Consider the following 24,184-nt stretch of genomic DNA (forward strand, 5'->3'; position numbering starts at 1 on the left):
CTCGAAAGCAATGCTTTCCCGAGCCGTACGGGAGCCGTACGGCGTCAGTGGTGGGGCGAGACATTTTCAATTTTGAGAGGTTTATGTACCAGAAGGACAATTGAGCTCGTGGGTCATGGTGTTGGGGTAGTGTTGAGAATCTGGGACAAAGAAAGGGGAAAAATGGTGCGCCTTGTTGTCCTATTCCTTACATTTTTGTAGCTTTTTGGAGGAGCTCTACAACGCACTTGATAATATCGCGATGATATGAGTTTGAGAAAAAATGTTGTAGACATAGATAGAAGCCCCTAAAAGGAATATTGGGTACCCCTGCTTACTTCACCTAAAGATCACTTGACCACAGCGTAACCTCCACCCAGTACCATTCTAGCTTCTAGCTTCTAGCTTGCTTCTAATGTGCAGGCTTGCAAATGCTCAGCTGACTTCTCTTTTTTGTCTTAGTTCGCGTTGGTAAAATAAAAAAAAAATCGATTGCCAGCGTGCCAGTCGGGGAGACAAAGAGGGCGTGCGGCAAGAGAACGCACGGCCTCAGGCTCCAACTGTCGGAGGGAGGTCGGAGATCGCGTTACTCACTCATAACGTTGTAGCCGGTGCGGTAAGCGCTCGCCGGGGCGGTAGCACCGACGTCTTTCTCCATTGGTGACGGGGTGCTCCTGCCGGCGGCTGACACCGAGGGGAGCTGATCGGACGGGGGGCGCAGGCCACCTCCGCCGCCGCACGGGAACACGGCCTCAGCGACTTCGCCGCTCGAGATCACTGCGGCGAAGAGAAAGGGGGGGGGGGCGGAGAGGAGGGAAGGAAAATAACTGATGAGCGCAAGGAGCACACGGGCCGGCAGCACTCATTCAAGGCTCCTGCGCCTTCTCGGGCCGCCAGCGGGAAAATCAAACAGCGTGGTAATCAACATGATTGGCCGTTTTGAACAATGACGTGCTTCGGAAATTCACCATGTGTGGTCACGGCTCCGCTACAGCTGGGAGGTACGTGGTACAATGCGGTATGTCCCCAGGTGGGCTGATCATTCTCCGAACGTCGCCCCGGGGATGCAATGAACCCATTTTCTGCCCATTCTTTCCCACAGACCGCAATTTTCGCTCAACGCGCCGCGATAACTTCTTCGCATTCACAAACGCAACATCAAAAAACATTTCTCCCCTATGTCACACTATTAATGTGTGCAGGAGCACTGAAGCTATTCGTTCATTTTTTTTACCAACTTCAGCTAGATGTTCGAGCTCTAGGCTATGCCCTTGAAGCCAGAAACACGCGCCACCGCATCTACGGCCACTGGTCCGGCGAAAGCATTGCAACTATGCGTGGTCTGTACGGTGCCTTACATAAAGGTTCTACGCTGTCACTCTAAGTTGTCAGTTACACACTTTACGCCGGCCGTCAGTGCTTTAACGTGCAAGAAAGGCATAATGAGGTTCACAGTTTCTTTTGGGGGACAACTTGCGAGCCAGTTAGTCTAGTTCGTTCCTGCAAACATCTCTACAGACCAGGCCACGGCCAGGAACACAAAGTATTTTCTAAACTCTTTGAGGGTGTACTTAGGATGATGGAAAACTATGTGCTGCATACTTCCCCAGAGTGCATTTGGGGCCTTAAACCGAGGTTTTCGACTCCGAAAACAATCCAGGAACATCCGGGGAGATCAATGTCGTTAAAAAAATTCGCCCGCGAATAGCAGGCGACAAAACACGGAAGCAATCTCGTTTTAATGATGTCATATTCCAAGTAAGTTTCGTCTAGTCAGAAATCTCCGGCCGGGCTTATAAGAAGTTTTTTTTTTTTTTTTTTTTTTTTTTTTTCAGTCACGTGAGTTCTTGTAGGAAGCCGCTGTGAAAAACTTCCGGTTCGACATGGCAGACAACCCGTTAATGAGGAAAAAGTCTGAGAACACAATTTTTTTTTTCAGTTTTCCCAGTCTCAGCCTTCACCTACACATGAGCATTGGTTGCCGCAGGCCGTTCTTTCTCGGTAGAGAATGTAAGGAAACAACGCGTAATGTAGGCACACAAACGCTGTTCTACCGAAGGAGATAGCTGGTCCGAACAGTGGAGCTCGCGGCACGTCCAACGCCTCCTTTCTTAGGTGCTTTTATCGTCTGAAATAACTAAATGTAACCGTATCAGGGCGTTCTCAATGACCCAGCGGTCAGTGTCTCTGCTGCGTCGCTTAAGTTTTCGTTCTGGGGCGGTTTTCTCGTAACTGTCTCTTTTTAAAACGTCTCTTTTGAGTCCCTGTCATCGTGACGTACTTCCGGTTAAGCAGTGGGCGTTGGCAGTAGGCTTGTTGCGCTTGCGTTACGTCACTTCCGGTTGTTTTCTTTTAGCCAATCAGGGCTCGCCAAAAGGGACACTTTTGAAAGGGACGCAAAAGGGACAAAACTCGAGAATAGGGGCCCTGGGGGCGAGCTCAGGCGCCAATATGCCGAGCCACCTCTCGTCCGCAGGACATATTGCGACAGCCCATATCAGCACAAAGTCACGTTCCCGGTTTGAAGGTAGGTTCACTTAGACCCCGTGGCATCGCCCGCTCCAGTCCACTTTTCCGAGTAATAACCAACAGCCGAGACGTGGGCGATGACTCTTGATGTCACAGTATAGTTCTTTGCCAGCACAAAGACGTACTACGTGTATATTATGCGCGTTTTCTTGACCACCCGGTCGGCAGCAAATCTTTGAGCCATTTCGTTTTGCCTTCAAGTCCATACCACTTATCCGCGCCTCCATACTCTCACCATTTGTGTCGTTAGTGCGCATCCTGTTGACCCTCTTTGTGCCCACAGGAACCACCGCTGCTTATTTCACGGAAAAAATGTTGCAAAGGAACTTCGTACTAACCTGTTGCCCTTTCGATAATGAAAATTTCAGTTGCAGGACGCAATGGCAGCGGGGATGTACAATATGCGTGTTATTCAATAAAGTACCTTCGAACGACATATATTCCCTGTTTGGCTCATGCGGGAGTGACCGCACTTATCTGTAAGCCTTTTCTCCCCATCACTCGCACTTTGGCTAACATTTCTGGTTTGGAGGTAGGAGCAAGCTAAAAACAATAACTTTGCGTGCTTTACAGGCAATAGAATCATAAAAACGCGTGATGGCATGATTTTTGTTACACTAAATGACATGACCTCTTTCAGAAGAAAAGCAGCAAGTGGAAAGTTTTTGCTTTCTTTAATTATAGGTTCGATGGCAGAAAGGGTGTCAATATAATGGGCGTTTTTTAACTGTAAACAATGACATCCCGCAACCTAGATTGTTACATGCAGCAAAAAAAAGAAAAAATGTCGCACGAAGCATCATTACCCACAGCCCATGGTACAACGAGATAGTGTCCACCCCACCATCTTGCCAATGGCGATGCAATGCGTTTAGGAGTAAAACAAAAGAAAGCAAGAAAAAAAGAGCAGCTGCGTTTGTCAGACCCGCGATACATGCCGCACAAAAAGAAAAGTTCAGTGCCAAGAGTTCTCTGCCCCTATTCTACTTTCTTTTTGGTCCAGTGTCCTCGGCGTCTGTGTCGCAATTTTGCTTCTTCGTGATTACATAGATGTCCGATACCTTGCCTGGACAATTTTCGAAATGGGGGGGGCGGGGGGGGGGGGGAGTTTAGCCTTTATTACTGCACGCTTCTTCCATTCTGTCTACGTTCTTCTCTCTGCGTTACCCGTTTGGCGTTGTTCCCATAGGGCGGCCGGGTTTCTTCGCGGCCGTGTCATTCTGGACACCCATATCTTCGCCGCCAGGTCTTATCGCCGGCGCCGACCGCCAAGCCAAACACGTCTAATAACGGTAGACACGAAGGCAGAGCTGGGCGGACGACGAGGCCATACGACGCACAGTATGCCGGCGACTGCGCCACGTTACGCGGCCACACTGGGGGCTCGTCCGTGCGGGCCAATATTGGCAACTCGAGCCCCAGCGGCTACGTGACAGCCTCTGCTCACACAGTCCGATCACGTCAAACAACGATGGGACAGTGTAATATCGCCCCCGGCCTGTATATCAATAACAGCGAGGGAGCGTAGGCTAGTTCAATTGCTTTTTTTTTTTTTTGCGTTATTATGTAAAAGTACGCGTCAGAGTGAGCCTAGCTCTCAAAGTTGGCCTCATTTTGTTCGGAGAGTTGATTGAACACGTCAAAATTGACGCCGACGACGTGGTTTGGCTGTGGGCACTTCTCGGTTTGTATGGAAATGTTTGGAGTTGTGATAGCAGAAATGCTAATCGACTGGTTGTCAGCATCGGGAAAGTGTTCCCAAAATACGCTTGATGTATTTAAGACGAGAGAAGAATGTTCGTGCAAGATAAGGCACAGTTTCTTACCAGCATAGGCTTGGTTTCAATCACTATCATTTGTGCCGGTGGTGTATTCCTGGGTCGTGTAAGCGGATTTTTTTTTTCACGCTTACCTCTAGACATTTAGCAGACCGAAAGCAAAAAACAATTCACTTGCAATGCCTACGATTCGGACTACAACAAAATGCAAAGTTGAGGGGGTGGTTTCCGAAAAGGCTGCTGATCTACGAGGTATATGTATGGCTACAGATTACTTTTGTCATCTTGGGGATCTTCAACTCGCGCCGAAACCTTATCCACACATGCATTTCGCTTTTTCGTTACAGGGAATTTAGCCGCGAACCCCGTGCTCAGTTTCGCCAAATCCAGCGAACAGTTCGGGCAGGTTGGGCCAACATTTACAGGATTGTATAATATACCGATTGTATAATATACCGTTCTATAAACTCCAGTAATGACCACTTAACCATTCAAGCAGATCTTAATCATATTTGTAACTGGTGTGACAAATGGCTGATGAAATTGAACTTTACAAAATGCGAGGTAATGTCCTTCAGCCGTAAACACGTAAACTCTGAATTTTCCTATTACTTGAACAACACTATGCTTTCCCACACTTCTTCGTACAAATACCTTGGTGTTCTTCTCACAGAGAATCTTTCATGGGCCTCACACATCGTGTCTACCTGTGCCAAAGCATCACGTTCACTGGGCTACCTACGCCGCGCAACATGCGAAATTCTCCTACTAACATTCGAAAACTAGCCTTCCTTACATTTATTCTGCCAATACTGGAATTCGCCTCAGCAATTTGGTCCCCTCATCAAAACTACTTAATCATAATGGCAGAAAAGATTCAAAATAGAGCTGCCCGCTTCATATCACATAACTACGACATCAGCTCAAGCATAACACAAATTAAATTAGACCTTCAACTGCCGCCATTAGATAACCGCCGCGATATTGCTCTTCTCTGTCTGTTCCAGAAATATATTACCTCTAATAAACGATCGCGGCTTCAGCTTCAAACACCTCACTCCTTTTCGCGCAGATTGTATAATCAGTTCAGCTTCATGCGCATATACGGTACAACTAATGCATTCAATTCATCACCACTGCCTCGGGCCGTTCGTCTTTGGAATGACCTCCCTGATTCCGTAGCGTCCATATCTAATCCCGATACATTTCGCCGTCAGCTCCTCACTCTCTTCACCATGTGACCATGTTCCTGAATTCTGAGTGCATTGCGTATTACGGCGATTTATATTTTCCTTGTCTCTTATTTGTTGAAAATGTATCCCTCTTTCGCCATGTTCAAATCAGCAAATGGTGTATCTTCAAATTTACCTCACCCTGTACCACGATATATGTGATTTCATTTATATTTTTTGTTGTTGCGCACTGACCCTGCCTGTAAACTGTATGTTATCTGTCCTGTACTTTCCCGATTTCCCCCCTTACCCAATGCCCTGTTCTGGGGCCTGTAAGGTTTTTTTGAATAAAGAATAAAGATCTCCTGGAAGGGGTGGGCTAATGAGTCAGTGCAAAACCCCTGTTGACAGCTAGTGCCAGAGGTATAAGAAAAAGCGCACTCGGCGAACTCTATATTTTCCAATACAAAGCCGAGTCTCTTTTTCGTTACATGCTGTGTGCACCAACCACCGTACGGTTTTAGGAACGTAGGAACATGATATATATAAGTAAAGTTTTTCCTCGTCCATTCAGGGTTTCACTCGTTTGCTTCGCGTAATAAAAAACTCCCGTTACTAATTTCACTTGTAGCGTGGGTGGTTGTGTGTTCCAAGACAAATCAATGTTTTTGGTACGCAAGGCTACGGTATCCAACAAATCAGCATTGTTGGCAAGAAAAACGTACATTGCTCAAAAAGGCCGTAGTGTACCCCGCGCCTAAGTCAACATAAGCAATCTCTATACTGCTCCGTATACTTCCTTATCGGTATGGACTACCGTGACTGCACTTTGTATTGTGTTCTTCACAAAATCCGAGCCGCATCAAAGCACAAAACACAGTTCACGTGAGGAATTGTTTGGCATATTAATTAACGAGAAGTGGTGATACGTTCATCCCTAAAACTTTCTGTCGCTCACTAGCAGAAGAATAGCTTGCATGAAGGCGTGTATACGAAATCAGTGAGGTTATTGATTGTATTTTTTCCAGTGCAATGCGAAAATTTTTATGACTTATTTTTTTATTTCCCGTGTTTTTTTTTTGTTTTTTTTTTCATGAATAACGTAATTTGGTTCCCTTAAAAAAAGCCCCATTTCTAGGGTCAGTGTTTCTTCGCCATTCCCTTCTCTTGAGGACCCGGGCCATTTTAAACTTAAACCCCCAACCCGCTCCAAGTTTTTCAAAAGTAGGGACATTTTGCTTCCCTTTCTTCAAATTGCAGCTTTTAATAATGATCCCTTGAAACTGTTTTCAGTGGAATAACATGACTGCTCAAGAGCGGTCGTTGGAACCAGAGCCTCCGTCACGGATGGCATGGTGCGTCGAGCACGTTCATGTGCTGTGCAGTTTTTAGAAATGCGTTCTGCAGCCCGGTAACCGGCGGCGTTCAACTGCGTGCTTTCGTGCTAGCCGGACTGACTTCCGCCTCACTGCGCACGGCTAAAAAGAGCCGAACGCACCAGATATCGTATCCTTTTCTTCTATAGACTTATTGCCACGAATTTTCGCAACGATAGCCCACTAAAAACTATACAGTGGGTCCTTTGAGCTTTTCGACTAAATTTCTGCTGCACATGTGACAACGTCATCCTCGCTTCATATTTTGTTGTCATTTGAGAAGTTGTGGTCCAACCTGAGTGTTATGCGTTGTGCTTTATTGATTTTTTCATTCTTGAACGTGTAGCAAATACCTTTTCTGGGGTTGCTCCAGGTACATTTATTTTCGTTGATTCTATCTTTTGACCCTGCATGCCGCTGTCATGATGTCAGGCAGAAAGCTGGTCACGGGGAAATATTACAGGCTGACGGCTACATTCAGGCTGAAGCTGATCTTGATACAGCTTTTTGACAGGGTCAGTTGGCAATTATAGGATCATTGTAAATGTGATCGTGTTCGCATAAGTTGAGCTGACAACTTGTGTATGTCACGGTGCGCATACGGTACGCGTATGTCATAGTCGAGATATACGTACGTCTCTATATGTAGACATACATATGCCTTTATCTACGTTACAGCCTGCCCGTTCTGTCCAATACAAGCAAAACCAACCTGCATGCAATTAAGACGATACAAGCCCGAGGTCTCCGGACGTGTCTTGGTCTACCGCGTTGCGCCTCAACAGTGGCAACCATATGCACCGCAAGAGACCATCCGATAACGACCTACGTGGCAGCGGATGCACTCCGGGCTCACATTAGACATCTCGCTCGGCTGCCTCATCACCACCTTGCATCCTTGCCGTCAACAAGACCACAGGCATCCTTTTCTGAGATAGTCGCCGCTCACTGCGAGAGCCTTCTCTCAGGATACACACCTGCGGCACGACCATCATCACACCTTTGGTGCCTCTCGAAGCCAGAAGTGCATCTAACCATCCCGGGAATAACCAAGAAATCGCATGTTTCACCACAAGGTCTCCAACAGCTCTCTATGCACTTTTCACATGAAGCCTACAGAGACCGGATTCATGTCTACACCGATGGCTCGGTAACGAACTCCAGTTCTTCGGGAGCTGTAATTGTGCCGCCAGATCGGTAGACATTCAATTGAAGCTGTCAAATTTAACAACGTCAACTGCGTCCGAACTCACAGCTATTCGTGAGGCTCTTCTGTACCTAAAGCAAGAATTACCACAAAAATGGGCTCTGCTTTGCGACTCAAGGCCAGCTCTCCAGTGTCTGCACTCTGCTCTTCGCTGCGGCCCGTACGAACAGCTTGTGGCCGAGATTCGTCGAGAGTATGACTTCCTAGTAAGGCGTGGGCACAATATTATTTTTCAATGGCTCCTGTTGGGTTCGAAAACATCCGCAACCACTTGAAGAATGTGCGGTTTCATCATTGCCTCTACATTGCACCCTGCTCGACCAAGCGGCGGCGACCACGAGGCGGAGATCAGAGCCGAACCACGCTGAACCTGGCATCACATGAAGTGTTTTCGCTCTGCGAGGAACCCGTGCGAGCCGCCGTGGACATACGATATCCCAACGGATCGCGCGGAGCTACGTGGCCGACAATGCCAGCGTACGCACGTGTGTGTTATGACGCCTTCGCAGGTGGCGTGATGTTTGCACCACAATGGGAAAGCGCACCAGATTGCGGAGGATTCATTGAACTCGAGGTGACCCTGTGAATTACGAAGAATGAGACAAGGACCGTGCAAGACCACAAGCGACGAATGATCGCCTTGAGAGAGGCGGTTGTGCATCGGATAATTGGCCGGAAGGAACACGGGCCGGACATTTCGTCTGCAGCCAATGGGAAGTTCACGAAAGGGAAAGTGCTGTTCTTTGATTGGACTGCAGGGAATCCTTTGTGTTTAGAAAGCCTATATAACCTCTTGTAAATACACTCTAAATAGAGCAGGAGACGCATTAAACACTCTCTTCTCTCAGATGTCGTGGTTGTCTGATCCTCAAGGTGCCAGCAGATAACGAGTTCGTCTTCATTCCCCATGTCAGCGGCATCCATCTGCCGCTCAACCAGCAAGGCGAACGTAAAGAAGAGAGGGGAAGAACCTGACTGCTCCCTAGCCACTGCGGCATTTCTGGGAAGGAATGTGCATACAAAGCGGCTTATCATGCCCATGGCAGTGCCCAATTGGCCGACATCCCGTTATCGCGTCATAATACGACAAGGTCACTGCGCTCCATCGCCCGCGAAATCACGCTGACTGTTTGGAATACGCCGGAGTTTTCAAACTCCCGCATGTACTTGCTCCACCCTGACCTGCAGCGCCACTTACCCACTAACATGCCACGCTCGGATGCCTTACTACTGTGCCGACTGTGGATTGGAGTTGCTTTCACCAAAGCTTACTCATTCACTATCGGCATGACTGACAGCCCTGCTTGTGACGTGTGCGCCACGGACGAGACAATAGAACATTTCTTATGTCACTGTGCCCGGTTTGCAACGTAGGCACTGCACCTGTCAACCGCTCTCCGGAAACTCGACAACCAGCCATTAATTGCGCAAACTGTTTTGTGTCACAGGCGTTGCCCATCACAGTCCGAAAAGGCCACAAAAGCATTACCTCGTTTCTTAAAGGACACAGGCCTGTCTGAACGATTGTAGAGACACTGTGTATCATTGTTCATTTGTCATTTGGTTACTTTACCCTTTCAGTTTAGGCTCTATTATTGATTTTTTTTTTTTGTAGTTATCTTTAATTTTTCTCTTCTTGCTCATCAAGCTCTATTCCCTGTCTTTTCAATACCCTTTCTTTCTCTTCAAATCCCTCCTTCCCCACTTTCCATGCGTAGGGTAGCCAACCGCACTGTAACCTGGTTAACTTCCCTGCCTCTCATGCACTGTATTATCCTTCCTGCATCCTTTATGCGAACATACAAATACATACATGTCGAGACGTACATACGTCTTCGGGGCATACATCGCACGCATGCCCCCAAATGTTGTTTTACGGAGGCTAGACAGAAAGTATAAAACATATCTTTTAAATTAATGAATAAGCAATTTCAATTATTCAACACTTATTCCATGACCCGTACTTTATTGGACGTTCCACCCCACCGAGTGACGTCTCAACCACCACCGTTTGCTCGAATCAATGTTTGTTATCTCTATCTTTCACAATTAACTGAAAACAACCAAAAGATGTATAAACTTTACAACTGCAATCAACAACAGCTTAAACTGGCACGGGAATTCTCGTAACCCTGTAGGGTTGCCGTCCTCCACTGTTGGTATAGGGCGAAGACTGTTCGTGAAAATGTATTGGATCTGGGAAGTTTGGTAGTTTACCTCCAGTGTACTTTGCAGCTACGATGCGATTTCTGCTTCACGCTGGATAGCACCAGCATAAAAAAAGCACAGCCCCACGTTGGCGCAGTGCTTTTGCATCTGTTCTTATTATCTCCCTTCCTTCTTTTTATCTTCTCCTATCCCGCAGTATTTTGTCACTCTGACCCTCGTTTTCTTTTTGCTGTTGCTTTTTTCGTCGCTCGAGTGAGGAGGGCCTTCATCCCCAAGCAACGAGCAATTCGCTTTCTGCACGCTCCGGCAATTCTCCGCTTTTTCCCTAATGGCTGCCCTCCCGCGAGGGAGGTCTTGGGAAACAAGGCGGCCCACTACCACGGCTTCCGGGGACCACAGTGCACCATTCGTCCTGTTACTGCTTCAGTGAGCGCGTCTTCCTTCCGCGTGGGCCCGTCCGCGTGAAGGCGCACTTCGATCTGCTCGCTTCAGCTGCCTCATCCGGAAAGCTGCCGCGTGCTCCGAATGTCTCAGTCGGAAAGACGATCTACTTTGCCTTTCCGCCCGCTCGCGTGGAGAGTGGTCAGGCGCCTCCGACGAGGGCGTGTTCATGCCGCTGTGGCGCCTCTCTTGTAATGTGCACGGATAATGCTACTCCGTTACTAATCTTGCACGCCGTGTGTTGCGACTCGCAACGGGTGGCTCCATTCTCAAGAACGAGGCATTAAAGGGCGCGTAGGGGTTTGCAGTGTTCGCTTTCCTGGTGTGACGCTGCGCTCGAGAAGCAGAATGCCCCCGTGTGGTCTCGCTTATCATTCGTTTGTCGTGAAATCGCTCTGTTTGTAGTATCCTTGAAAGTATCACGTTCAGCGTTTTAGGTAGATTCTGGAATTTTGCATATTACAGTTCCTCGTCATTTTCGGAGCAGCTGACATTGCCCTTTCACCGAATCTAGTCAACATCACATGGTGTAATATGGGAGCGGTGTCAGACAGACGTTGTTGTTTTTGTTTCTTAAAATAGTGAGACCGATGGCGTCCTGTCAAAAAACTAGCGCATTTACCCATAGACCGGTTGGTCGACCGAAAATCTCTAAGATTTCTGGTCGCGAAACCGGGCTCCCACTGTGTCGAAACGGTCACTTGAAAACCGCGAAAAAGGTACGGTTCTAGATAAGCCAGTATACGCATCGATCACGAAGAAGGAGTATACGAGAGTACACCTCCATCTCATAAACCACGCGTCGGCATACATTTAGATCGTTCGTAGATGCGTTTACTTAGTGCGCAGAAAATCGTCACATGGGTTCGTTCTTCCTTTGCGATTTGGGTCTCTGGAGGTTTGACGATCGAGTGGACGCACTTTCCTTGGGTTCGACGAAGCTATCTGGTTTCTCCCAACTTATTTAAGGACGGGATGTTAATTTGAAAGCACGATATTTTTTGAAAGCACGATATTTTCTTTGGCTACACTCCAAGACAATTCCGTAGTTCAGCTCCCTTTCAATACACTCGATTAACAAATGCATGCTGCCAATTAAAAGAACTGGGCGAATTACAGCGACAATCACGCAATTTTTCTGATGCGTTCACTCTGCCCTTTGGCATCACGCAATGGAAGCTGCGCGTCCTGCATTGCGCTGTTTCAGCACAGAGCACAGATCGCATTTTGTGCAGCGAAATTGTGTAACAGTGTCTGTTATTCGCTCAATTCGCTTTGTTGGCAGCATAGAATGGTTAATAGAGGGAATTGTGGTGAACCTGAACAAGGGGATTGTCTTGGAGTTTACTATAGTGGATTTTGCTTCAGCGTTTGGCTCCGCCGCATGCGGGTGCGGACAAATGCGAAGGGAAGAACGTGGCGCCACTTCGCGATCGGTGACTGTAGTATGCAAATTAAGTGAAACGCCAGTGCATCCTAAGCCCGAACGCTATTGTTGCATTCATCATCATCATCACCACCAGCCTACCTACGCCCACTGCAGGGCAAAGGCCTCCCCCATTAATCTCCAATTATCCCGGTCCTTACAATGTTACAACACCCCGGTTGCTACATTAGTGCCCACTTATTCAATACGTGTGTATTTGGAGTGCGACCACGCCAGCCAGATCTGTGCTTTGTGCACAACATTAGGCGGGGAAGCCGATATTCCCCGCTCTTTCCTCCTTTTTTTGATGATTTCATTGATTGTAGGGTTTAACGCACCAACGCAACGCACGCAATGAGGCGCGCCGTAGTGAAGGGCTCCGGATTAATTTTGGCCACCCGGAAATGTTTAAAGTGCGCCGAAATCTCGTACACACGGGCGTTCTTGCTTTTCGCCTCCATCATAAAAGCGGCCGCCGCGGCCAGGAATCGAACCCGCGACCTCGTGCTCAGCAGCACAACGCCTTAGCCACTGAGCCACCACGGCGGATCCCTCCTTTTTTTTCGCGGCCTCATTATGCTCAAAGAAGGCTTAATTGTTACTGCCTCTGGGTCGCCCTTAGCCCGCTCCTCCTCCATAGGTTTTGTGGCTTCCCCGCAACAACTATCTATATGAGGCGGTGCACCCTCTACAGGGGCGAGTTGAAGGGACTAATCGAGCGAAAGATGAGAAGTGGGGTTCGCTTTCAGTTCAAGAAGGGGCCCGGCCACAACCTAAATTGAGACTGCTAATCAAAAGGTCCTGGTGGCTCCTAATGCTTATCGACATCAGTCTCCAAACAACACAGATGGATTCATTCGTGCCTGGCTCTGGGTGTTCTCGCGGCTGGATAATGAGTGCGCGAGTGCGTGGGGGCGCGCGCACGTGTGCATGAGAAATAAGCCCATTTTTGTCAAAATTTTGTAGTCCACGGCAAAATGTTTCTGGGCAGCAAATATTTCAAAGCGTAAGGTTAACGTTTAACTGTGAACAAAATATTTTATGAGAGAAAGAAAGAAATGTGTGTCTAGCTTTCCGGTACAAAACAATTCAGCGTCGCTCGATAGGTAAGCTTGCACTTTGAAAGTTTTGCGGCCTTTGTATTTTCGGCATGGCCTAGAAAAGTTTGACAAAGGCTGTGCGTGGGAACTGTAACTGGAGTAACGGGAGCAGGAGTAAGGAAAGTTTGGATAAACTTTTCCCTCTTTATAGCAAGCGATAATATGACTATACTCGGTGACAACTTAAGAACGGCACCAGGGGCGGTATTCTCGTATCTGTCCCTTTTGAAAACGTCCTTTTTGAGTCCCTTTCATCGTGACGTACTTCCAGTTAAGCAGTGGGCGTTCGCAGTAGGTTTGTTGCACCTGCGTTACGTCACTTCCGGTTGTTTGCTTTTAGCCAATCAGGGCTCGCCAAAAGGGACACTTTTGAAAGGGACGCAAAAGGGACAAAACTCGAGAATACCGCCCCAGAAGTTGCCGCTGTGCCTTATCACCGTAGCCGGATGTTTCTCCGCGCGGCGCAAGTAGGGCATTACCGGGAATAATTTGAACATGGCGTGAGCCGTTCCCGCGATTTTTTGGACTTAATATGCTTATAAACGACTCCAGTGATGACAAACAAACTGCGTGAGACAAGGCAGACGATATCACGTATTCGGGGTACGGACGATTCGTCGAAAGACAATTCGTAATAGGGCAATTCGTAATAGGGCAATCCGTAGGAGGGCAATCGGTCGTGTAGGGCAATTCGTCATAGGGCTACTCGTCGCTTCGGCATCTAGTCGCTCAGAAAAAAACTTTTTTTTTTACATTTCCCGGCGCACAGCATAACGGAATTCGGGAAAGAGGGGCATGGTACGTGCTTCCATAAAAGATAAAGCTCAGAAGCCTTCCCAGATAAGTCCCATTCACCCTGAAGCTGACAGTGCACCGGAGGCTGCGCGTTCCCCGGACCAATCTTACCATTCAAGGCCGAAAGTTGAATCGGGCTTCCAGAACGAACTATCAAGACTTACGCTATAAAGTTCACCAGCGAAATGCTATAAAATAAGTGGTTTAAACGTTTAAAATCTTGTATCGCCCACCAGTGTGTGACAATCTTCTTGATAACAGCGAGATAGCTCTTCTAGATTCGGGATATAGGAATAAGGGTACCTCGTGATGTATTTGCGTCGCAGCATGATGTATATAGTTTGAATAATTGTTCATGTTTTCAATGTACGACGCGGTCATTTCGCGCACCCGCGAAGGATTTGATTTTCTGAAATTGTTTTTCCTGAATAAAAATTTCTTGTTAGCCTGCACTGTGTCCCATGTTGTGTATGCCTAGGTCTTTGTTGTTTCGCGTAGTCTTTGAATGAATCACTACCAACTAGTCCAGTTCACAGCACTCCCAAACACACAAGGAACTTCTAATAGGGTGACGAATTGTCATTTTGACGAATTGCCCTATAACGAATTGCCCTATGCGACGAATTGCCCTACTACGAGTTGACCTGCTACGAATTGCCTTTCGACGAAATGTCCTACAGCCCACGTATTCATAGCAAACCCCTTTCAAAACGCGCGCGCACTGACGTCACGGGTTTGGCGCTTTGGCGGAGTGATCACTACATGAGGTGGTGCCGTTCTTGAGTTGTAACCGAGTATAGCTATCAAGCACACAGAAAGTTTTGTTGCGACAGACATTATAGCGCCCCATGAGATTGCCACCGTCACCAACCAATTAATGTTGTTTCCATTGAGCGAAGCGGTGAAAATTGCTGTTGATAAGAACAGCATTAAATTGATTTTGATTTTCTAGCTGTGGATGCGTGGGGGGCAACACCATGTGAAAAGTATTTGTATATACACCGCAATATTAGTTACTCCGTTCGCCTCGCCTATGCAGGGGTTAAATCATCAGCAACTTACTGTAGTCAGACGCGCAGCAGCGCTTTCAGACATGGTGATACAACAGCGCCGACAAACTCTACAACAGACAGCATGTGACTGCACTTTCGTTCTTTTCTGGTTACATTTGTTTCCAGTCACCGAAGAGCAGCATCAAGAGGAAGCTAGCCACACAAGCTTTGATTCCGGTGTGAAACTTCACGATGGCGTTCTTTGGATCGAGCTGGTGTGAAAGGACGAATCTCATCCGGCAAAACGATAACGAAGTGGCGCTTTCTGAGAATGCGATTAACCGCGTATTAGGGTGCTCACCTCTTCCACGGATCAAAGCGGCTTACACGCATGACCGCAGCATCCCCATCTACCCGCAAGCCGAATCTCGTTATATCCCGCCGTCTCGACTTTCTGAGTAGCCCCGAAACCGGTGAACGCTGCATCCGACTAATTAACGGCTTCACGTTCGCAACCAGTCCTGTCGGAAGGTTCTCCCCTCAATGGTGTCCCTAGTCGAACAAAGCGCTCTGGGGATTAGCTGTTTTTCCCAATGTCTGGCGCACTCCCCGCTACATTTTCGCCCCAAAGAGGCCGCCGTTTCGCAAACTACGGGCGGCGAAGGGAGCCATCTCCGGTTGTTGCAGAGATCATCGCCTCCTAGAGCAAGAGGCCGTCGGGTGGCAACATCGGCGTATTTTGTTGCTTACTCCTCCTGGAAGTGGGTTAGTTCCCTCCTTGCAGATGTTTTTGCTTGCTTGTTGATCCTCGGAGCGTGTGATGTCCCGCCGCTTTGGCTTGGCTGTTGCCGCGGCACCATCGACTTCCTTTGGTCGGTGCGGACGCCAAGACACGCGCCAGCGGCCCTCCCTCTCGAAGCTGACGAAAGCCATGGCGTCCCCAGCGCTCCCCCGGGCGCCCGGCTCCCGCGGCTAGAACGCTTGTCAGTAACGAAGGCGACGCCGTTATAGAAGGGAAAAAGGAAAACAAAGAAAGGGGCATTAAGAAGCAAGAACGACTGCAGAGAAGGTAACGAGAAAGGCTTCCGGAACTACTTGCCCTTCTTGCACACAATGCCGGCGCGAAGCGGCACGCGTTCTATTTTACCGACTTCTCTCTCACCCGCTGCGCGGGTGGATAGTTGTCTGCGGAGAGGAGAGGGATAGCGTTAACGCAGAGATGAAGAGGGGATGAAAACACTCGGATCGTGCTATCGCGAGCCGTTTGCCTTTTTGCAGGAAACCTTGGAGCGAAATGGTGGAAGACGAAGTGAGAATCATGGCTGCAGGAGAGGGAGAAAAAAAGATAGTGCGAGATTCGGAGGAGGGCGGTCGCGATTTGAGCACTCGCAGTTTGTCAAAGGACCGAGCTGCGGTCGCAAAGCCGGGGAGTGGGCCGAGTTTTCTCAGCCCGTAGGCACGCCGGAAGGGCAGAGAACAATGCGCGGCGTGCAATAAACTGATGACGCTTGGCGTATTGCATTTAGAACGAGGGTTTTATTCTGATGCGCCTTAAGGCGTCTCTAGCGATCTTCGTGCGCTGTTCGTGCCGCTATTTTTGGTGTGCATACTGGCATTTTGAAAGAAAGAACTGGGCAGGCTACTGAGCGATACTAAGAAACGACAATAGATGGGCCACAACCCCTAAGACAAAACACGTATGCATGCACTTTGCATATCTCTCCTAGCTTTTTACACTTCTACGTTTCTCTTGGGATGTCTTCAAAGCCCTTATTTCGCTTTTTTTTTTTTTTACCCTTCCTCAAGGATGTTTACGTGCTCGAAGCCATTGCCACACGGCATCGCACGTGGAATAGGAAGCCCCGACATTCATTTCAATTCTCAATTCAAATTTCCCGTTGCGCGAAAAAGCCGGCGTTCGCGTTGGCGTCGGCGCCGGAAGCCCTGAAATGGCTGACACCCGACTTCAAAGAGTTCTGTATCACGATCTTCGCAATAACAAGAACGAAAGTAAAGGACCGCCATGCTAAGCGATGCCGTGGCCTGCGCAGAGCCATGTAGCACAGAGTGAATGCCGCTTTGGCTGTGAGGGAGGTGTTTGGCGGCATATCATGCATGTGCCTCGCTGACATCGCATAGCGGCGGAACAACCAGGAATACTTGCAGTGAAATGCATAAAAACCCCTCGGCGGTGTTGAATTAGGAATGAATGCTTTAACATTCACAACTCACAAGAGGCGCTTAGGTGCATTCGGTGGGTTTTTTTTTTTTTTCTTTTTTCTTCTTCAGAGTAGGCACCAGGCGGCGATAGGGGCTGAAATGGGCTTGGCTCGCCGGGCAAAATTTTACCCAATCCACGCGATAAAAAATGAGAAATATAAAAGAAAACATAATGCGCAATGGCAAGAATGTAAACAAAGTGCAATCGTACACGATATAAAAATAAGATCATGAAGGTGAAAAAGCTCACTGAAATTAGATATACGAAATCGATGACGCTCGAAAGCGGCTCAATGAATATTAAACCTTACCGGAATACTAGCCAATTTCTCCGACCAGTTTTTCGACAGTGTTCAATTAAACAGGCTCTGCGCAAATATTGTAAAGCTGCCTTTTTAGCTCATCATGTCCGCCAGCATGGCAGCGCTTGGCGTGCTACAAAAAGGCCTCGCAAATGTGGCCTGTGTTAAACATGTGTCCGCAAGTACAGCAACTGTATATTTCTGCACGCAGCTTCCGTAAAGCATGTAAGGAGCCCTGAAGTTCAGCTGCACCCTTATCTGAAATGTTCATAATGCGTGGCAGTGGGCTTCAAATATTCCCTCAAGCGAAAACAAAATCACAGACGTTAACTGAAAGGGACCAGGCCTGCAACACTTCCAATAAACGCTTTCACTCTTTTCGTCGCGTCTGGGAGCACTGCGAAAGCTATAGCTATCGCCAGGACGGAATGGCACTGCGCGATTTGCTCATCGCAGCAGATACGCCTTCAGTTTCTGCTTGGCTTTTGTGGCTTTCTTTTTAAACTGGCTATCGAATGCGTTCATTTCTGCAACTGAAGGAAAGCCGGCCAATAGACGCTACACCGCAGTAAAGACGTAATTCTAGCGGTCGAAGAACGCCAAGACCGGGAAAAACAGAAAACTTTTTTGAGCAAGTTTCAAAGTTTTCCTATTGGCATAGAGCAGTAATTTTTGGCTCAAGGTACTTTGCGATTCTCTTACCTAAGTACTGCATGGGTAGTTTGACTACTTTCTGCAATCATTTAGGATTTCAAAAAAAGTTGAAAAAAATGTTACAGGGTTCCATGAAGGTGACACGACGCACGTAGAGACAGCTGCTGATGCACGGCTTTGCCTTGAGGACGATGCCCAGATAACACTATTTCGTACGCTATGTTCTAAAGTTGTTTAAAAGAGGAGAAAAAGTTGCTAGCATGGGCACGTGCCATGCATATCTGGGCATATCTGGGCATTGCCGTGCAGCAGGTACCCGCGAGATATACTACTAGTAAGGTACTGGCGTCGTCATTCTTGGACAGCACTTATGTATACGGTGTCAACTGTGCGTATAATCATGGGCCTGCAGCAACAACGGCACGCATTTTTTACCCGCAAGCGTAAAAAATCCGCGCCCTTTGGCCCGTCTGAAACATCGGCGTGACTGTCTCCGAAGCCTCCCGCATCTTCCACTTTATAACTTCTTTGCGCAAAGGTTGATGCTCAGTAGAGGTAGGATGTGACGTGGGTATGGGATAGCCATGGAGTTTTAGAGCAATGTACACTAGAGGGAAATCGATGTCTGCAGTCGCGTGCCGTGATGGGAGCCCCCATTACAGCCGACAACGCTCTTTCTTAATTTGCCTGGCTTGCGTGTTTCCTTGTGGCATCGGACGACGAAAGCAATAACAACGGAACATCTTTTCTTTCGCAGGTTGCATGAAGCTTTTAAATTATTCCTGACGCAGAAGCATTTTATGACATTTTTTTTTACATTGATTCAAATAGTCTCCTAAGAATAATAATTATGGTTCTTACAGCCACCGGCTACTTTCCTGCTTGTTCGCGATTCATGCCAAGCAAACATAAAACGCTTCTCAGGGGTCCACGCCGTTGTGCTTGTTGAAGCGCGGCTCACTCTAGACACTACTTGCAGATCTATATAGCATGCATTAGCATAAAACTCTGGCACGACACGACGTAAGGCCTAATGTCCGCCTTTGAGTTCTAACGTCGTTAGCCGGTACCGGCAGCACTCGACGTAGAATAAGAATGACGTTGCCTATCATGTCGTAAGGCTCAACTTGAAAGCTACCTGCGGCTAGGCATAAACATGGGGCGTCATACGTGACGTCACGTTTGAAGGCCTAACTTCGTCAGCTGGTACCCATTGTAAGTGGGTACCGGCTGTAAACGTACTTCCAGGTGCTGGTACCGATTGACGTAAGACCTTAAAGGATTACGTTAGGCCAAAGCTGCCACTATCCGGCACTTACTCGACCGCTGCCGCTGTTTTTCCAGCACATTGGTACGTACTCAGAGAGTTGCATATGAACAAAGCTTTATAAACAGGAATGTATGCCGCTGCAGTGCGTGTCTCTAAAAAGGATGCTGAAGGAGTCTTTGAGCGATTGATGAATTCAGTCAATCAAAAATCAATCAATCAATCAATTACAGCGCAAACACCACGAGGGTGAACCGCAAAAAATCTGTGCCTGTAGTCGCAATCCTGTACGCGCACTCGGAAGGCCAGTAAACTGTAACACACACAGTAGCACTATTGACCATAGGTCGGCAAAACCGAAAGAACTCACTCAAACTCAATCACAATTTTTTTCATTCACGCTGTACTCAATCAAACTCAGACTCAAAAAGTTCGTCTGTTCACAAAATCACTCGTACTCACTCACCACATACTCACTTGTACTCAAACTCATTTGTCCTCACGAGTATTCGTACTCAATCTGTACTCATGAGTACTCACTCTGTACTCATGAGTACTCAATCTGTACTCATGAGTACTCAATCTTCTGTACTCATGAGTACTACTCATTCTGCAATCATGAGTACTACTCATTCTGCAATCGTGAGTACTACTCATTCTGCACTCATGAGTACTCAATTTGTATTACTTACGAATAATCAACTTATCTGCACGTTAGCTAGGCCGTATCTCGAATGAAAGAATAAATAGAAAGAAATAAAATGTTTAATTGATTAGAAAAACACAGGATCGGGCTCAGGGGAGCTCGGGGCTTGTCGGTGCGGCCGTGGCCGTAAACTGCGGTTTTCTGCGTGTCTTCGGGTGGCAGCTTTTGTCGTCCGTTTTCGTTTCCGGGCACGCTGATACTCTCCTAATCGTGCTCCAAATCAAAATTGTGCCTGCCCCAGGCACAATGAAGCGTTTCTGTAGATTAACGTCCGTTCGTATCGAGATCACTGTCCGCTTATTCACAGATGTTCGATGCTGGCGTTTGACTTTCGGTGAATTTCAAATCTGCTTTCTGTTATTGTGTGTGTGCCGTGGGATTCACTTCGTCAGACCTGAGCTTGACAGTTTTTACGGCGTTGCGTTAGTCGCGCCGCTTCCGTCGGCGATTGTGTTCGTGTAGCTCGTCGCGTGCTTGATGCATGTGGGGGCGTAGACGTCCGGTTTGTCCGGTGGCGAGCTGCGCTGTGTAGGGATAGCATAGTTCGGCGTGTTGAGGACGTTGCTTGAATTGACGTGTGCGTTGCGTATGATGCGGGAGCCGATTGGCTTTTCGTTTAGTGTGCGGTAGCGTGGCGTTTTCGTAGGGTGGCATGGCTGATCGGTCAAAGTCTTTGCGGCTCCGTGCTCGCAGTTGCCGTGGTTGTTTCGGAAGTAAAACCCTTGTGGTGGGGAAGCGGGCGTAGTTCGTGCCGTCCGTTCGGTCCCACATTCCTTGGCGTCGCAAGCGTGACTTTATTGTTAGGGCATTCGATGCCTTCGTCTGGATCGGGTTCATTCGTTGCCGTTTTTGCTGTGTCCGTGTCGTCGCTCAAGCCCTCGTCTTTTGCCCGTTGTTTCGAGAATGCTATAATCGCTATCTCCCCCATACAAGCAGGCTCCGATCGTCCCGAGTCTGCTTGCTCGCGGTTGCGTCCTCTTGTACGAAATAGTGTTTATCGTGTGAGTCTCGGTCAGAGCGCGGATGCCGGGGATCTTGTTCGTTCTGGTTCGCACAAGCCGCATGCGCTGGCCGTGTCGTTGCTCGTTGACGGACCTACCTGCACGAGTGTTATGTCGTTCGTCCGCTGGACTCGGGCTGGAGCAGCGGGTGTTGGAGAGCTCGTACGTTCCGGTAGGGTTGAACCGCGTGCGCTGGGTCTTTTGTTGCTTGTGGCCAAGTGATTTCTGAGGTTGTAACATTCGCTGGCCAAGTTGCGATAGCAGCAGCGCGAGCGGAGGATGTCGCGAATAGCAGTTTTTTCCGTGTGTGCTGGCTTGGCGGCGTTCTGTGCGCGGTGCATTTCGTTCGCCGTGGTCAGCTCGACTGGTTCAAGTTGGATGTCGTTCGTCACCTCTGGCGCGTTTCGTGCGCTGTGCGTCTCGTTTTATCTAGGAAACTCCCCTATAATTGGTGTGCGGTCGTTCGGCACGTATGGTGCATTTCGGGCGCCGTGCGTCTTGCTCGCTTGTCGGGGCCATATCTAAAAATCCGGATGTGATGTCGTTGGTTGCGTGGACCGGCGCCGGGACAGCACGAAAGAGGAACGGGCGACACTGCAATACCTCGCGCTACGCAGCGCGAAGTTGCAAGTTTCACGGCGCAACCGCCACAAGTATTCCCTCCCTGATGTGTTTACCTCTTGGCTAAGGCTTGCGTGTTCGCTGTTCCACACGGCGGACCAAAACGATTATTTGCACCGCGGTCCGCGCATCACGTGATAGGACGTCACCAGTTCGCGCGGACCGCCGTTGGATCGCGCAGGACCGCGGCCTCCGCGGTCCAAATATTCGCCGAGGCTTTTCGGTCCGCAGTCTCGAAGGCGGACCGCGACATCAATCAGCGTGGTCTGACAGCGGCCGCGTCGCATGGGCGGAGCCGCATCCAGTTGCGCCAATAGAGAACAGCGCGGGCAGCGCGGCTGTTTCGAAGCGCTCGAAGGAGCCTGTCAATCGCCCGCGGTTGGATAAGCGACGGGCTAGGCTTATAATCGCGACGCATACTTCATTCGCGCTTTTTGTTGCGAGTCCTATCACTCTTACTAGTGCGATGTTAGCTGTGATTATCACCTTGTTTCACTTTGTTTCACGCATGTGGACCTCAATTTAGGGAAGAGTTCGGTTCCAGCGAGGGGTGACGAGCCGTATGCAGCCCGGATCGCCCCGCCGTCGCCGCTCATGCGAACGACGGCGGCGGCTGCGTGAGCACGCCCGCCCGTCTTGCATGCGGGTGGCCGTTATTGTGGGGATGAAAGGTTTCGTGCAGGCTTGTGCGTTACAACAGGTTGTCGCGGCCAAACGGCGCCTGTGTTCAACCTTCTGGCTTGTGAGTTCAGACGGTCGGCCATTCGCGATCCGCTCAGCCGGCCCGCCGTGTGGATGCGCTCTGCTTTGGATCGGACCGCGACGGACCGTGACGTTTCATCACGTGACCGATTGGACCGCGGACTTGGTCCGTCGTGTGTATCGGGACGCAGGGAAAGGCGTCAGGGTGGCGCGTCGCTTCTTTCTTTCTCTCCAGGGATACTATCATGGTGCCAGGAAAGGAGCTGAGGGCAACAGGCAATGGGATGCCTCTCATTGGTCGATGGCGTGGGTTAACCGAGGTCAGCAAAACAAAGAAAGAAAAAAGCGGATTTTTCGCCGCCTTGTGCCGCCGATTGCACACTCTTTTTACTTTCACGCTCGCGCTCCCGGTGCCGGCGCGCCAGCGAGGCGGCTCAGCGAAGAGGGGGTAAAAAATCGCCCTTCAGATGCATTTCTGACGCCGTGCTCTGGTGTTTATTTTTTTTTTTTCTTACTTTCATGGCGTACAGTTCCCGTAAGAGCTCGAAAGCGCGGCAACGTTTTAATCGTTGTGTGCTCCACTGTACATATAAATAATGCACTGTCGACGCCCGTAGCGTCAGAAAGCGCACGGCTGTTAGCCAAGCTTGTATGGCTACGGTTCCGTGTATAATTCATTTCTGTAAATAAGAACTCCCGAGACTCTATGTGTCTTCGAAGCGCGCGGGATTGTAGCCTGAGACTTTCACTTTCATATCACTTTCGTATTTATGTCTGGGTTCAAATATCCCTAATGTTTTATTTTTGTTGAACAAAGCGGATAAATAGGAAGCATGGTACTAGCTTTAGTAGCGAGGGAATATTTTGCCAATATGAAGCCCTCGATTAAGGATTCTTTTAACTTTTGGCTGAGCGTCTGAATCGCGGGGCAGTTGGCCAGTTGTAGAGAGGGCACATTATGTACATAAAGCTACTTAACGGTGACCCCAGCTCCCATGTATACAGCGGGGCGTGATATTAGGTTGCAATAATAAATTATCTTTATTACAGACACAGACTGACAGGCCAACATTGTCGCGCTCAAGTGGCCAAAGAAAGGCTATCGTCTTTAAAACCAGCTGGAAAGAGACGCTGCCGCAACTGTTCCGCATTCTGCGAACACTGCGCAACCGTACTTCCGCAAGCGCCGCCAGCCCGCAAAGTAACAGATAAACAGAAAGACGAAAACCAGCTACCGCGCGAAAAGCCAAAGAGGGAGGTCCCGCCGCGAGAAAGGGACAGGACAGGGGCGCTACGCGTCGTTGTGTCTATTTCCCTTAACAGCACGGTCAAAACCCCCACGGATCTGACCTTAATTACTAATTTGTGTGTGTGTGTGTGTGTGTGCGGTTAACCAGAGCGCCCGACACAAATTTGCTGCACCTGGCGACGCGCCGACGGTGGGCCCGATTCGCGCCTCAGTCAAACAGCTCGCGGCAGACGTGCCGCGACTTGGCGGCACACAGCGCGGCCGAGTCTACTCTCCTTTTCCCATCGAGACGGCCGCACCAAATCATGCCTGGGACGACCGCCCCGAAAAAGACATGCAGCGAGTAGACCCTGGAGACGGCGCCGCTGAGTCTCCTTCCCTTTCTTGTCGTGGCTCGGCTGACGCAATCACTTCGCTTTCAACCTGCGGCTAGTGATAGTCCTGATTGGGAAGATTCGAACTGCACGCGGCTGCGGCGGAACCCCGGGGGTGTAAAAC

General features: G+C 48.9%; 1 protein-coding gene across 1 annotated transcript in view; it reads right to left on the minus strand.

Moving 5' to 3' along the window:
* The window catches only part of LOC144139413 (band 7 protein AGAP004871-like), a 564,115-nt gene that overhangs the window by 372,683 nt on the left and 167,248 nt on the right, over nt 1–24,184 (minus strand). Inside the window, exon 2 of the mRNA XM_077671753.1 lies at nt 574–756. Coding sequence (XP_077527879.1) covers nt 574–637 — 64 coding nt within the window. The 5' untranslated portion in view covers nt 638–756. The remainder of the gene's footprint in view (nt 1–573; nt 757–24,184) is intronic.

This window comes from Haemaphysalis longicornis, unplaced genomic scaffold (genome assembly GCF_048455015.1).
Source record: "Haemaphysalis longicornis isolate Haplotype H1 unplaced genomic scaffold, Haemaphysalis longicornis Haplotype H1 scaffold_1, whole genome shotgun sequence".
NCBI classification, from domain to species: domain Eukaryota; kingdom Metazoa; phylum Arthropoda; class Arachnida; order Ixodida; family Ixodidae; genus Haemaphysalis; species Haemaphysalis longicornis.